Here is a 12,687-nt window from a genome sequence, read left to right as displayed (position 1 = left end):
GCTTCATGCAAAGAACAAGGTACGATTGTATACACAAAAAGGCCCCAAAATTTTCTCTCTATAAAATGTGTCTGGAATTATAACCTTAATCAGCGTTTTAAGAAAGTAAAATATATGCCAGATATACTATGTCAACAAAATCAGAATGATATTCCTAATTGGATAGCATGACATCATGAATAAGACATCTCCTGTCTTTTTTTCAAAATAAGCCTGAAAACTGTAAAATGTCATACGTATTATTGCTCAGGAAAAGATGTGCGCATTTGTCGAGCAAAATGAAAATGATATAGATTGTGTATTATTTTAAGATGAAAAACATACTTGAATATGAATTTGCTCGACGCATGCGCTGTATGATTTCAGAAAGGTAAACCACCTGAATTTGTGGATATTTTCATTGAAAATGGCATTTTTGAAATTTTATGCCAATTTCTAGCTCTCGTCATATGACACAAATAATTTTGCTGATCAAACTGAGCAGATTTTGGGTTTGCTAATCGATTCCTTATTTGAGTGCCAGGGTTTGAGCTCCAAGTGAAATCATCGATATTTTGGGCCAAATGACTTTAGAAACTTTTCTGGACCAGTGGTTCTTGAGAAGAAGATTTTCCCTATATATTTGCATGTAACACTTTGATCCCCTATTGTGGCCCCACCCTACCTCCGGGGACCATGATTTGAACAAACTTGAATTTACTCTTTATCAGGAAGCTTTTTGCAAATTTCAACTTTTCTGGACCAGTGGTTCTTGAGAAGAAGATCTCCCCTATATATTTGCATGTAAAACTTTGATCCCATATTGTGGCCCCACCCTACCCCCAAGGGTCATTATTTTAATAAAGTTGACTCTGCATTGTGTCAGGAAGCTTTCATGTAAATTTCAACTTTTCTGACCCACTGTTTCTTTAGAAGGAGATTTTTAAGGATTTTCCGTATATATATTCACATGTTAAACCTTGATATCCTATTGTGGTCCCCACTCTACCCACCCCCCACCCCCCGGCATGACTTTAACACACTTTAATCTGCATTGTGTCAGAAAGCTTTCATGTAAATTTCAACTTTTTCTGGCACAGTGGTAATTGAGAAGATTTTTAAATGACCCCACCCATTTTTCGTGATTATTTCCCCTTCGAAGGGGGCGGCCCTTCATTTGAACAAACTTGAAAGCCCTTCACCCAAGGCATCGTCGGATACCCACAGGTGATATCATCTTTTAGTAAAAGTTTTACTCATCACCCGTGGGCAAACTCACCGAAAAATCATCGTGTGTAATTTATATATGCGGGTCATTTGATTGGCTGCTGCACAAAGAGTCGCGATGGCAAATCAACGAATCAAAGTTTATATTATGTATGTATGTTCGGCAATGACAAAAACTTTTCCGCAGTTCACACCGATTGCAAATAAATCCATTCACCGGTGCATTTCGTAGTTTGAGAAAGGTACTTCCATATAATCTTTGACTGGTATTTGATGTAAGTGACCTGTGCGACTTGTCATTAATCGTTTTAAAACAAAAAATTTCACGTTTTAACGGGTGTCAAGATATTTAGCATAAATAGCAAACTAAGAAACATATTTTCAAAATTGCAGAGTTCCGACTTTCTGATTCGTTGTCTATGATCAACAAATTAACATATTTTACGACGATATTTTGGCGAGTTTGCCCACAGGTGATGAGTAAAAAACGAGATCGCCCGTGGGTATCCGACGATGCACCCAAGGATGCTTTGTCCCAAGTTTGGTTGAAATTGGCCCGGTGGTTCTGGAGAAGAAGTAGAAATTGTAAAAAGTTTACTGACTGACAGACGGACGCCTGACCGAAAGTGATCAGAAGAGATAATTTCAGGATTAGACATACGATTTGGGTCGACTACAGTCCTTCAAATATGTAATAACTCAAGTGAAAACTTTTGAGATTTGATATGATTTGGGGGGGGGGGTCAAACTTATTTTAACACGACCAAACATGAACACGACTTAATGTATATATAATTGCCATTAGTTTTACGTCACTATATCCTGTAGTGTTAGTCCGTTTTTACATGCTCAGTTGATAGAGAACCCGACTATAGATTTAAGGGCCCCTGGTTTTAATCCCGGTTTGTTTCGTTGCGTTTTCCCCTTCTGTTGCACTCTTCAGTTGAAGTCGGAAACTGAATAAGCATTTTATTGTCTACCGTCATTATTTGACCAAAATGTAATTTTAAGTGTTTTTAATGACATATATATTTTTTTTATTACAAATGACGTATATTTATAATACTATTTAATAATATAAATCTTGTTCACAAAGTTGCTCTATGCTAAATATCTCAGGACAGCTTTTCAGCTAATTGACTATGATTAGCATATAAATATCGGTGAAGGTTAGGCTTACACCCTTGTCCGTTTGATAAACTAATATTCAAATTATCAATTAAAAAGATAATTGCTTCGTCACTATGAAATGTATTGTAAAGATGCACCGTAACACATTAATCAGAATTCGCAAGTTGAACTGTAATTATCATGGTGGTTGAATTGAATTCAAAGAATCTCTGACCCTTTATTTATTACATGTCTAAGTTACTATATAAAAACCTACAGAATCGTCACAAGAAGTCATATTTATATATGGCCGTCCGGAGAAGCGGTCACTGGATAGATAAAATGTTTGTTAACCGTCTGTCCATCTAGACCGACTGATCGGTAAGTTTATCCTAGTGTATTCCTAACAGAAGACAATTAATCAAACAAATTATTGATAGAATGATGAATTGTCTTGCAAACTTGCAAAAATCTCAACTAATTTGTCTTTCCAAGGAGACTGTGATTTAATTTATATACAGTAGCCATTTTGATAATGTTTAGAATGATCAGATCAAATACAGAATAGTATTCAAAGTTAAATTCTGTCTTCCCATCATGCATTGTTATCTTGAGATGTCAGCAAATTAGAAGTCGGTGATCATATATTTGCGAAAATTCATGCATTCATTAGGTTTCTAGCCGGAATTGTGTAAAGCATTAATAGAACAGCGGATAAACAACGAGAGTTACTTTCCAGACACTGAAATTGAAATTAAGGATTACAGAGATTTATATAAATTCACATCCAACTTTGGAGTAGGAAGAAATAAAAATAGAATGACCATAATCTAGTGAAATACGGCCGAATTCTTCTTTGTGTCCTTTTGTTTAACAGACCAGGAGTCCTAGTTGCTTACAGATTTTTTAATTTTTTTTTACAGTTCTTTCAAGATGAGGGCTATAAGGCTGATGATACTTGTTCTTTCGTTTCTTGAAGGAACAGTGAGCATAGAACTTAAAGCCCCAGTATCAAACTTCTTGTCTCGTTTTGATGGAGGATTTTCTGAAAAAGTCGGTTATGGACCAGATTTTTTTGCACCTGGTGTAAACATTGCAATACCAAAACACTCCGGATCTCGTCCCCCGTACTTCGAATCAAGAAGGTTTTTGTCCCTACCTTTCGAAGGCGGTGCTGGATTTGGTTCTGCATTTAAAGGAGGCGATGGAGGATTTGGTTTCGGTGGATTTGGAGGTGGAGATGGGGGATTTGGACTAGGAGGTGGAGGAGGAGGATTTGGAGGTGGTGCAGGTGGTGGTGGCGGAGGATTTGGAGGTGGTGCAGGTGGTGGTGGAGGAGGATTTGGAGGTGGTGCAGGTGGTGGTGGAGGAGGAGGTGGAGGATTTGGAGGTGGTGCAGGTGGCGGAGGATTTGGAGGTGGTGCAGGTGACGGAGGTTTTGGAGGTGGTGCAGGTGGCGGAGGATTTGGAGGTGGTGCAGGTGGTGGCGGAGGAGGATTTGGAGGTGGTGCAGGTGGCGGAGGATTTGGAGGCGGTGCAGGTGGCGGAGGATTTGGAGGCGGTGCAGGTGGCGGAGGATTTGGAGGTGGTGGCGGAGGATTTGGAGGTGGTGCAGGTGGCGGAGGATTTGGAGGTGGTGCAGGTGGCGGAGGAGGATTTGGAGGTGGTGGCGGAGGAGGCGGTGGTGGCGGAGGAGGAGGCGGTGGTGGCGGAGGCGGTGGTGGCGGAGGCGGAGGCGGTGGTGGCGGAGGGGGAGGCGGTGGCGGAGGAGTATTTGGGGATGGAGGCGGTGGAGGGGGTTTTTCTCCATTCTTGGCTAAATTTGCAAAAATTATTACACCCTTTGCTGAACGTGGTATTCGATACGAGCCAACTATTAAAGGATTTCCAGTATTCTTTCTGCCTGACGGTGAAACTGATACGTGCTTTGTTCAATATAAAGCGGCTTTTGACCGGGCATTCCCAAATGTACCACCTGTAGTACGGGCAGTTACGTATGGACTCTCTATACCTATTCAAGTCACTCCATTCAAATTACCAAAAACCGAACAACAGGCCTACGTATTGAGCGATGGATCTGGACCTTTATACATTCCATATAAAGTATCTACTACGGATTTTAACATATATGTTCCTTTGGATCGTAAAACAAAAGCACTTGTGTACCCACAATATCCTATTCTCATACCATACACAAAAATTTCCTTCAATACTAAATTCATACAATATGTACCCTATATACCGTTCACCCCCGACAAGTACAGAGGACCACATCAACCATGTTTTCCTTTAAAACTACCAATTGATAAACTTGGAACTTATGCTTCGTACTATTTAGCTCGAGGAGGAGGAGGAGGAGGCGGTGGTGCTGGTGGAGGTGGCGGTGGAGGAGGTGGCGGAGGATTTGGAGGAGGAGGCGGTGGCGGAGGATTTGGAGGCGGTGGTGCTGGTGCTGGAGGAGGCGGTGGTGCTGGAGGAGGCGGTGGTGGTGCTGGAGGAGGCGGCGGGTTTGGTGGAGGTGGTGGTGGTGCTGCTGGAGGAGGAGGCGGATTTGGTGGAGGTGGCGGTGCTGCTGCTGGAGGAGGAGGCGGATTTGGTGGAGGTGGCGGTGCTGCTGCTGGAGGAGGAGGCGGATTTGGTGGAGGTGGCGGTGCTGCTGCTGGAGGAGGAGGCGGATTTGGTGGAGGTGGTGCTGCTGGAGGAGGCGGTGGATTAGGGTTTGGAGGATTTGGAAGTGGAGGTGGTGGAGGAGGAGCATTCGGTGGTGGACCTGTATTTGGTGGTGGATTGGGAGGATTTGGTGGCGTAAGAGGTACGTTTTTATCTCATTATTTCAATGTACCAGGTATAATGTTATTTTATGATCTGAAATATTCTGTTAATAGTAACTCATTCAATGTATTTGATTTCAGGACCATTGGCAAAGAAATATGCCCCGACATACTAGAAATTCTGTTCCTTCCGGTTGGAGTATTAACTTTCACTTTTGATTAATACTTTACCATTGGGGAATCCTGAATTATGATTTGACACAAAATGAAAGTTGAATGTTCGCGGTATTGTGGACTGAATGGAATTTCTGGGAAATGTATGACGTGACGTATCATCATTTAGCGCCTTTTCAACAAGGTGAACCACTGTGTGAATATTGGTGAAGAATTATTTTCTGAAAGAGCATAAATGTGTCAAATATTGAGAGCTGTTTGTGTACTTCGATCTGGTCACTTCACAGTTAACGTCAATTCTAATTGTGGAGGAAAATCTGACAACTAAAGATGACTGTTGTTAATACACCATTTCTCCAAATCAATATTGTCTCAATTTGTGCTGTTATGAGAATTATGTAGTTTTCTGTCCTATTCATTTTCAATTGCAAAATAACATGGGCATCAACGTTTTCAAAGTTTATTTCTAGACGTACTGATTTGTTAAATTCGACGAAAGTCTGCCATCATTTGCTCATGGTTATTGACATTTAAAATTATAACAAATATTGAAAAGTTTAGATCTCTTTACTCAGAAGAAAATGTATGAATTGTAATAAAAATCAAATGATTAATATCAAATGATATATCTTTTGTCTTACATGTATCTCTCTCTCTCTCTCTCTCTCTCTCTCTCTCTCTCTCTCTCTCTGTGTGTGTGTGTGTGTGTATTCACATGTTACATAATGTAAGGTGTTTTATTACATATACATGCAGCACATTCCTTGTCAAAGTTATAATTCGACTAATATATGTAGATTTACAGGGTGGATGTACATAACAGTACGATAATATGGCTCACTCAGCCGTGCACTCTCTCATCTTAACCATCTCCTTATCGAGCCGTACACACTGTCAGCTTAACCCTCTCCTTACCGAGCCGTACACACTGTCAGCTTAACCCTCTCCTTACCGAGCCGTACACACTGTCAGCTTAACCCTCTCCTTACCGAGCCGTACACACTGTCAGCTTAACCCTCTCCTTACCGAGCCGTACACACTGTCAGCTTAACCATCTCCTTACCGAGCCGTACACACTGTCAGCTTAACCCTCTCCTTACCGAGCCGTACACACTGTCAGCTTAACCATCTCCTTACCGAGCCGTACACACTGTCAGCTTAACCATCTCCTTACCGAGCCGTACACACTGTCAGCTTAACCATCTCCTTACCGAGCTGTACACACTGTCAGCTTAACCACCTCCTTACCGAGCCGTACACACTGTCAGCTTAACCATCTCCTTACCGAGCTGTACACACTGTCAGCTTAACCACCTCCTTACCGAGCCGTACACACTGTCAGCTTAACCATCTCCTTTTAGCGAGCCGTACACACAGTCAGCTTAACTATCTCCTCTGACTGAATTGATATTTATTCTGTACAACAAACAGCAAAATAAATATTTGAGAATATTGTAGGCAAACTTAAGTAAAATCTTGCTCATCATTAGGCAAAGGTTATACACTCATTAAGATTCCCCTCCCTACACACACACATTCCGGACCCCAAATGTCTTCACTATTATAAAATTCATTATTTACCGTGAGTATATATATGTCTCTATGAAAATCAATGTACATGTAAATCACATGTTGATATAAAGAACCCGCGTAGGAAATGGTGTCTTCACTGAGAACGAGAATGACCGAATGAATATATCCAATCACAGATTGAATCGTTTTATTGTACAGTAACACTGACCGTGAGGAAAATTCTGATTGACAAGTACATCAAGCCTCTGTCTAGAGCTGACAAAACCAAGAGATAACGGGATTTCTTATGGCTGAAAGATGTCAAACGCGTTACATCATAGTTTGATTTGGGGAGGTAATTCAGTAAATTCTTTAAATCTTGCTTAGGTTAGGAATGACGATATATATTATTACTAAGCAGAAAACGCAGGTAAGTATTTTAAACAGGTAACCAATTACTGTAAACGATGAGAGCTGATTATCAAAAACGTAGTAATGCTTACAGCACGATTGCTGTAAGGCAGAGCTTTATACATGCAGCTGTCAGTCGAGACAATTAAAAGTTTGTCTTTGCCGGGAAAAAATGTCAGCCGACACCTTGCAATGTGAAGAACCGCAACACGGCGGATAATAAACCTTTCCGGTCTGTGCATACATCACATCCTCACCCCTAACTGTTTACAAGTCGCACTGCGGCAGGAAGACGCCGTAAGTAAGCAACTCTTAAGAGTCGTGATTTTTTTTATGGTCATAAAATCAAATAACCAGATAATTTGAATTCAGAAATATTATATTCCACCTTTTTTTTTTTTTTTTGCAGCTCTCCAAGAATGACAGAAATGACCACATCAAAGGTTTTTATCATCTTATCATGTGTGGTCAGTGCTCTTTCTCTCGAGCCGACTACTGAATTTGGAGATTTTTCAAACTTCGTTGGCGGAAACACAGCATTTTCAGGAGGGAATCGGGTGGACTTTAGAAACCCGGGGGTAGGGGTGTCGCCTGATGGAAATTTCTTCGCACCCGGTGTGCGCGTCGTCAATTCTTATTTTCCTGTCCCAGTTTTTCAGGAAAATTTAAGATCTTTCGCACAGCCCATGTTACAGATTGAAAACCCCCCAGCACCAACTATCCATGATGCACTGCGGTTTTTTGATGACAGTAATGTAGTGGACAGGTTACCTAAATACCCTTTCTTGATGGGTGCAGCTGAGCATTTACGATACATGATGTCTCCCAAAGCAAGAATATCTGTAAGAGAAGCAGCCGATAGATTCCGAACCTCTCCCATCGTCCGACTTCTGTCTCCGGCATCCAGGGGACAGAGAAGCGGGGGCTCTGAAGCTTTGAAGTCCAAAATTCCATCTGTAAAACCATTCGTGGAAAATAATGGTAAACGTTATGAACCTGTGTTTAAGGACTTTCCAGAGATTTTTTTGACAGATGAAGGCAAAGACACTTGTTTCGCAAAAATAAAGAAAGTGTTTGACAAATCGTTCCCCAAACTTCCTGAATTGGTACGAGACACTCAGCCTATTAGCGTACCTGTCCCGTGACAGGCTTTCAAACTGCCACCGGGAAAACGACCGAATTATGTTTCAGTAATTGACAATGGCATTGTTTATACAACCTACAAAATCTCTACATCTCGGATTCCAATTTATGTTCCATTCGAAAGGAAAACGATGAAGATGGTCTATCCAGCTTTCCCCATCTACATCCCTTACGTCAAACTCTCTGTTAACGTGCCGGAGCAGAATCTCCAGTATGTCCCGTTCCTTCCCTTTCAGCCCGACAAGAATCGCCCGCCCTCGCTGTCTTGTTCTCGGTCCAGCGTATTAATACCGATCTACGAAAACCCGAAGGAATTCTTAACAGTTGCTTCATACAATCTGCCAGCATTACAAGAAAGATCAGGTGAGAGCACATAATGATGATCATGGTCCCTGACGAATGGGAGAATAATTTTATATGCATTTAAAACACATTAGATACACTGTGCGACCAGAATTCTGCCGAGCACTTGACTAGCTTGGTTGAAGTCTAGTCCTATATGTAATCATATTAGATCGTTTTGTGTGTTTAAAGAATGCAAAAATGAAATGTGTTTAGGAACATCCACTTAAAAACCAATATTCCATGATTGTTAAATAATTCTACAATAATATATACTATTATACCAGAATATGAAACTTCGATATCTTTGTCAATGCTCTTCATTATCAAAACATTGTATTTTCTTCGACAGCACGCGAAGTGGCGAAACTACCAATACCTGCAAAAGATCAGAGAATAATAGCACGACCACCAGTGACTTCATTGCCTCCATTCAGTGTGATGGGTGCATCATGGTCAGGTCACAGGGATGCTCCAGCCAATCCTGTTCTTCTGCCGGGCGAACCATCTCTTGTTGAAGCAGGTTAGTAGTTAAACGTGTAAATGTTCTGAAATACGTGTGGCAAATATGACACCGCTATATAAAAAGTATCAGGTCTTTAAAAACTACTTGAAATTGTTTTACATAAAAAGAAGTTATGACAATGAAATAATAAACACAAGGAACAAACAATGTTGAAGATTATGTGAAGAAATCTTGATATGAAGGCTCCGGTGAAACTAGTGTTGTTACAATTTAGATATATTTTTGAATAAGAGAGTCTTGATTTCGCGCTTGAAGAATATGTAAGGGGACATCTCCTTTAGCGCTTCATGAATAGTGTACCGTCGTGGAGCGTTGCAGTTCATACCCTCATGTATTTTCAAATTCTGATTCCATTTCTGTCAAAAAATCCCAGTCGTTAAAAATAAAGACTCGTACGCGCACTGTTTACGACTGCAGCGCATTCATGACGAAATGGACTATCATTACAAATTATAAAGATATCAAAAGCAAAAACATTGGAAATGTAAATATTGATTTGTGAAATGCTTTTATTTATGTTTGCAGGACATCCCCCGAGCGGACATATGACCAAGTATTAGAACCACGATACCCCTCTCCCGCGACGGATCAAGCAAAATAAATATTTATTATAGTTTGTTTATAACTTTATTGCATGTCTATGTACATTTCTTTTCTATTGCTAAAGATATGTATTCACTAATTCATTGCATGCATATATTAAAAATAATTGCTGAACTGATAATTAGCAATTTCCGGAATATACCACTTCCGGGAAAAGCTCACGCCACCACAGTTTATCCGCCGCTTTCGTTTCGGAAGGAGGATGAAATCTTGTGACATCCGTGGCCAATAAGCTTCGATTTACAAACAACTCTGCAAAGTCCGAGAAAGAAGCTTGAATTCATTAATCTTGATGATGAGGGAATTCCTTTCACGTCTACCATTCTCATTTATAGTTTTAATCTTATTTATTGAAGTAAATGCACGCTTGATGGCGACTCATGAAATATAGAAAAGCATGTATTTGTTCATAGTTAGAATAAATTGTTATGACCTTAAAAAGATGTTTTTGAATATTTGTATTTTTATGCATATTACCTTTTTGTTATCAAACGAGAAGTGTACAATAAAATAACCTATTTAAGACTTTTAAATGTATAACAATCACACCACATTGAATACCTTGTAGGACGTTTGGCTATGTACATGTAGCATTGTAAACCAGTTCTCGTCATTGGATTAGGTGGGTGGGGGTGTCGTTCGAGTCTCTCGGTGATTTCCAGATTATCTGAATACTGAGCTCTGTTTTTAGTTGTCGTGAGAAGTGCGATTTCAACTTCTCAAATACGACTGTGTCATTTTCAACCAACTTTGAGAATGAGCATATCTAGTGTAAGGGCAAAAATTGTGCATTTCGTAGTCAGTGGCCCCCTAGTCGAGGGTTGTGGTGACGGGATGAATCTCTACACATGATTCAGTTCGTAGAAAATGATTAAAGTTGATAAACTGCTACCAAGTCATGATGAACAAGGAAGCCTTTAGCAAAATGTGAACTCTATGAACTCAGGTTCAGGAGTAATGATGCTGGGGGTGGGTGGGGAGGGGGGTGTCTAAGGATCATCGTTAACTTACTATACAAATATTGTTGATATTTATATTTTCATTCATATTTCAAAAGGAATGACGAAAGACAAAAGCCATTATGCCGATGTAAAATTATTCATCCTTATAGGACACCCTTTCTCCTGAACAAGTGGAACATAAACTGGACGTGGTCCCATTGGACACTGTTCTTTCCACCAAAAACTAATGAATTTCGTGATTCCTTTTCCTGGAGGTTGAGGGGTGGGAAACTTTTAAATAAGATGATGTTTTTAACAAACATTCCTTACTTCCGGTGCATAGTTTACCGCTTCAGGGCACCTATTCACAAAATATCTTACGACTAAGATCAAAATTTACAAACACTGTAATTTCCTTATTTTTCATTTCTTGTAGACTTTCTTAATTAATATGTAAAGTACATCCATGGTTTATAAAAGTTGAATACATACTTATGACCTTGTGATCGGTATTTGATTATCAAACAGAATTCTTTTTTCCATCTTAGTCGTAAGATATTTTGTGAATAAGGGCCCTGGGTCATGGTTTTTGGCGCATGGGCGGGGCTTTGCGACTCGCACCAATCTTTAAAACCTTCATAACTTCTGAGCATCTTGCAAATGAATGTGTGTATAATTATTATTATGAGCTTGAAAGAATTTACCAAAGTGAATGAAATTCATGGCCCTTGGATCGAAATTTAAAAAAAAAAAAATAAAATTCTTTACCTCATAACATCTAGAAAACAAGTTAGAAATTACCATTTAGTGTCAATAGTAACATCGGTGGCCTTGAAAGAGTTTATGCTAACGAATGTCAAGATAGTTACCATTGGCAACAACGGTAACATGGTTACAATTAGAAACTCTTAATCACAACCATAAATTAGGAGAAATCAGAAAACTCAATGACACTACACTCTGACAATGCAGAGAAGTTATACATTCTATGCCATTAAACTTCGGGTCCGATAGATATTTTATCCTCATAAAGAACTGCGCACGCTAACTCTGGATTCCCGCCTACATTTTCAACTCGTATAGCTTTGCAATTTTGCTAACGTTATTAAAAAAAAATGCAAAGTAAAATCCATTAGTAATTGATTATGAACTTTAATACCAGTGTTAATTGATTAATTGTTTTCAAATTCAACTCCTTCTGATTAGGGAGTAGATAATTATGTATCTTGAAACTGGGTTTTAAGACGCCATATATTTTTGAATGCTTATTGATATCAATAAGGAATTTGTGTCTCACGGGGGGGGGGGGGGATGTTTAAAATTATTTTCCGTTTTTCATTGATTCCTACAGTGAAATATGTAATTTTAACCAAAATAATAGAGTTATCTCTCTTTGTTTTGTCAAATAAATCAACTTCTATGAAAATTCATTTAAATATCTATATTGACATTAAAAAAATCATAACTTTTAAAAATTGACCAGAATGTAGGCGACATAACAATATTATCGTCCACAGTTCTTTAGTCGTTTCATAGTTTTAATATTGATTTTTAACCTATCTACTTAGAAATTAACCAGCTTCAAGTATCACATAAAGTTCCCAGCCTCCCAAGTTGTAGATTTGTCAGAGATAGGGTGTACCAAGTTTTTACTCATTCCATCTATAGACTCTTTAACTCTCAAGTAAACAAGTTGAACTGATTATCCCCTGTCATTTTTCGATGTTCAGCAATATCACGTTAAAGAGACTGTCAATCACAAACAGATTATTTGGACTTTGTAGGTCACACTCTCTAGATAGTTAAAACCTAATTTACTATCAGCGAATTAGCGATAAGTCATTTTTTTATGTAACAGTTCATGAAGCATTTATATTCATAGTCGCTATACAGACAAGACTGGGCCACGTTCCCCTGTACTTTTTATAGTTTATGGAGTCACTGAGGT

General features: G+C 39.4%; 2 protein-coding genes and 1 pseudogene across 2 annotated transcripts; 1 reads left to right on the top strand and 2 right to left on the bottom strand.

The window, feature by feature from the left end:
• Nucleotides 1-3,374: 3,374 nt before the first annotated feature.
• On the bottom strand, nt 3,375-4,597 carry LOC125669223 (uncharacterized). The gene is made up of 2 exons (XM_056161526.1): nt 4,579-4,597; nt 3,375-4,132 (listed from the first exon to the last, which is right to left on the bottom strand). The coding sequence occupies exons 1-2, from the start codon at nt 4,595-4,597 to the stop codon at nt 3,375-3,377; spliced, it is 777 nt and encodes a 258-aa protein (XP_056017501.1).
• A 53-nt stretch (nt 4,598-4,650) lies between these two features.
• On the bottom strand, nt 4,651-6,316 carry LOC130053879 (uncharacterized protein DDB_G0271670-like). Its single transcript, XM_056161525.1, has 2 exons — nt 6,288-6,316; nt 4,651-5,011 (listed from the first exon to the last, which is right to left on the bottom strand). The coding sequence occupies exons 1-2, from the start codon at nt 6,314-6,316 to the stop codon at nt 4,651-4,653; spliced, it is 390 nt and encodes a 129-aa protein (XP_056017500.1).
• A 779-nt stretch (nt 6,317-7,095) lies between these two features.
• Nucleotides 7,096-10,239, top strand: LOC125668181 (uncharacterized; annotated as a pseudogene).
• Nucleotides 10,240-12,687: the final 2,448 nt, after the last annotated feature.

The sequence above is a fragment of the Ostrea edulis genome, chromosome 4 (assembly GCF_947568905.1).
Source record: "Ostrea edulis chromosome 4, xbOstEdul1.1, whole genome shotgun sequence".
Lineage (NCBI taxonomy): Eukaryota > Metazoa > Mollusca > Bivalvia > Ostreida > Ostreidae > Ostrea > Ostrea edulis.
The sequence above is the reverse complement of the archived record's forward strand: the minus strand, read 5'-3'. Positions and strand labels throughout refer to the sequence as shown.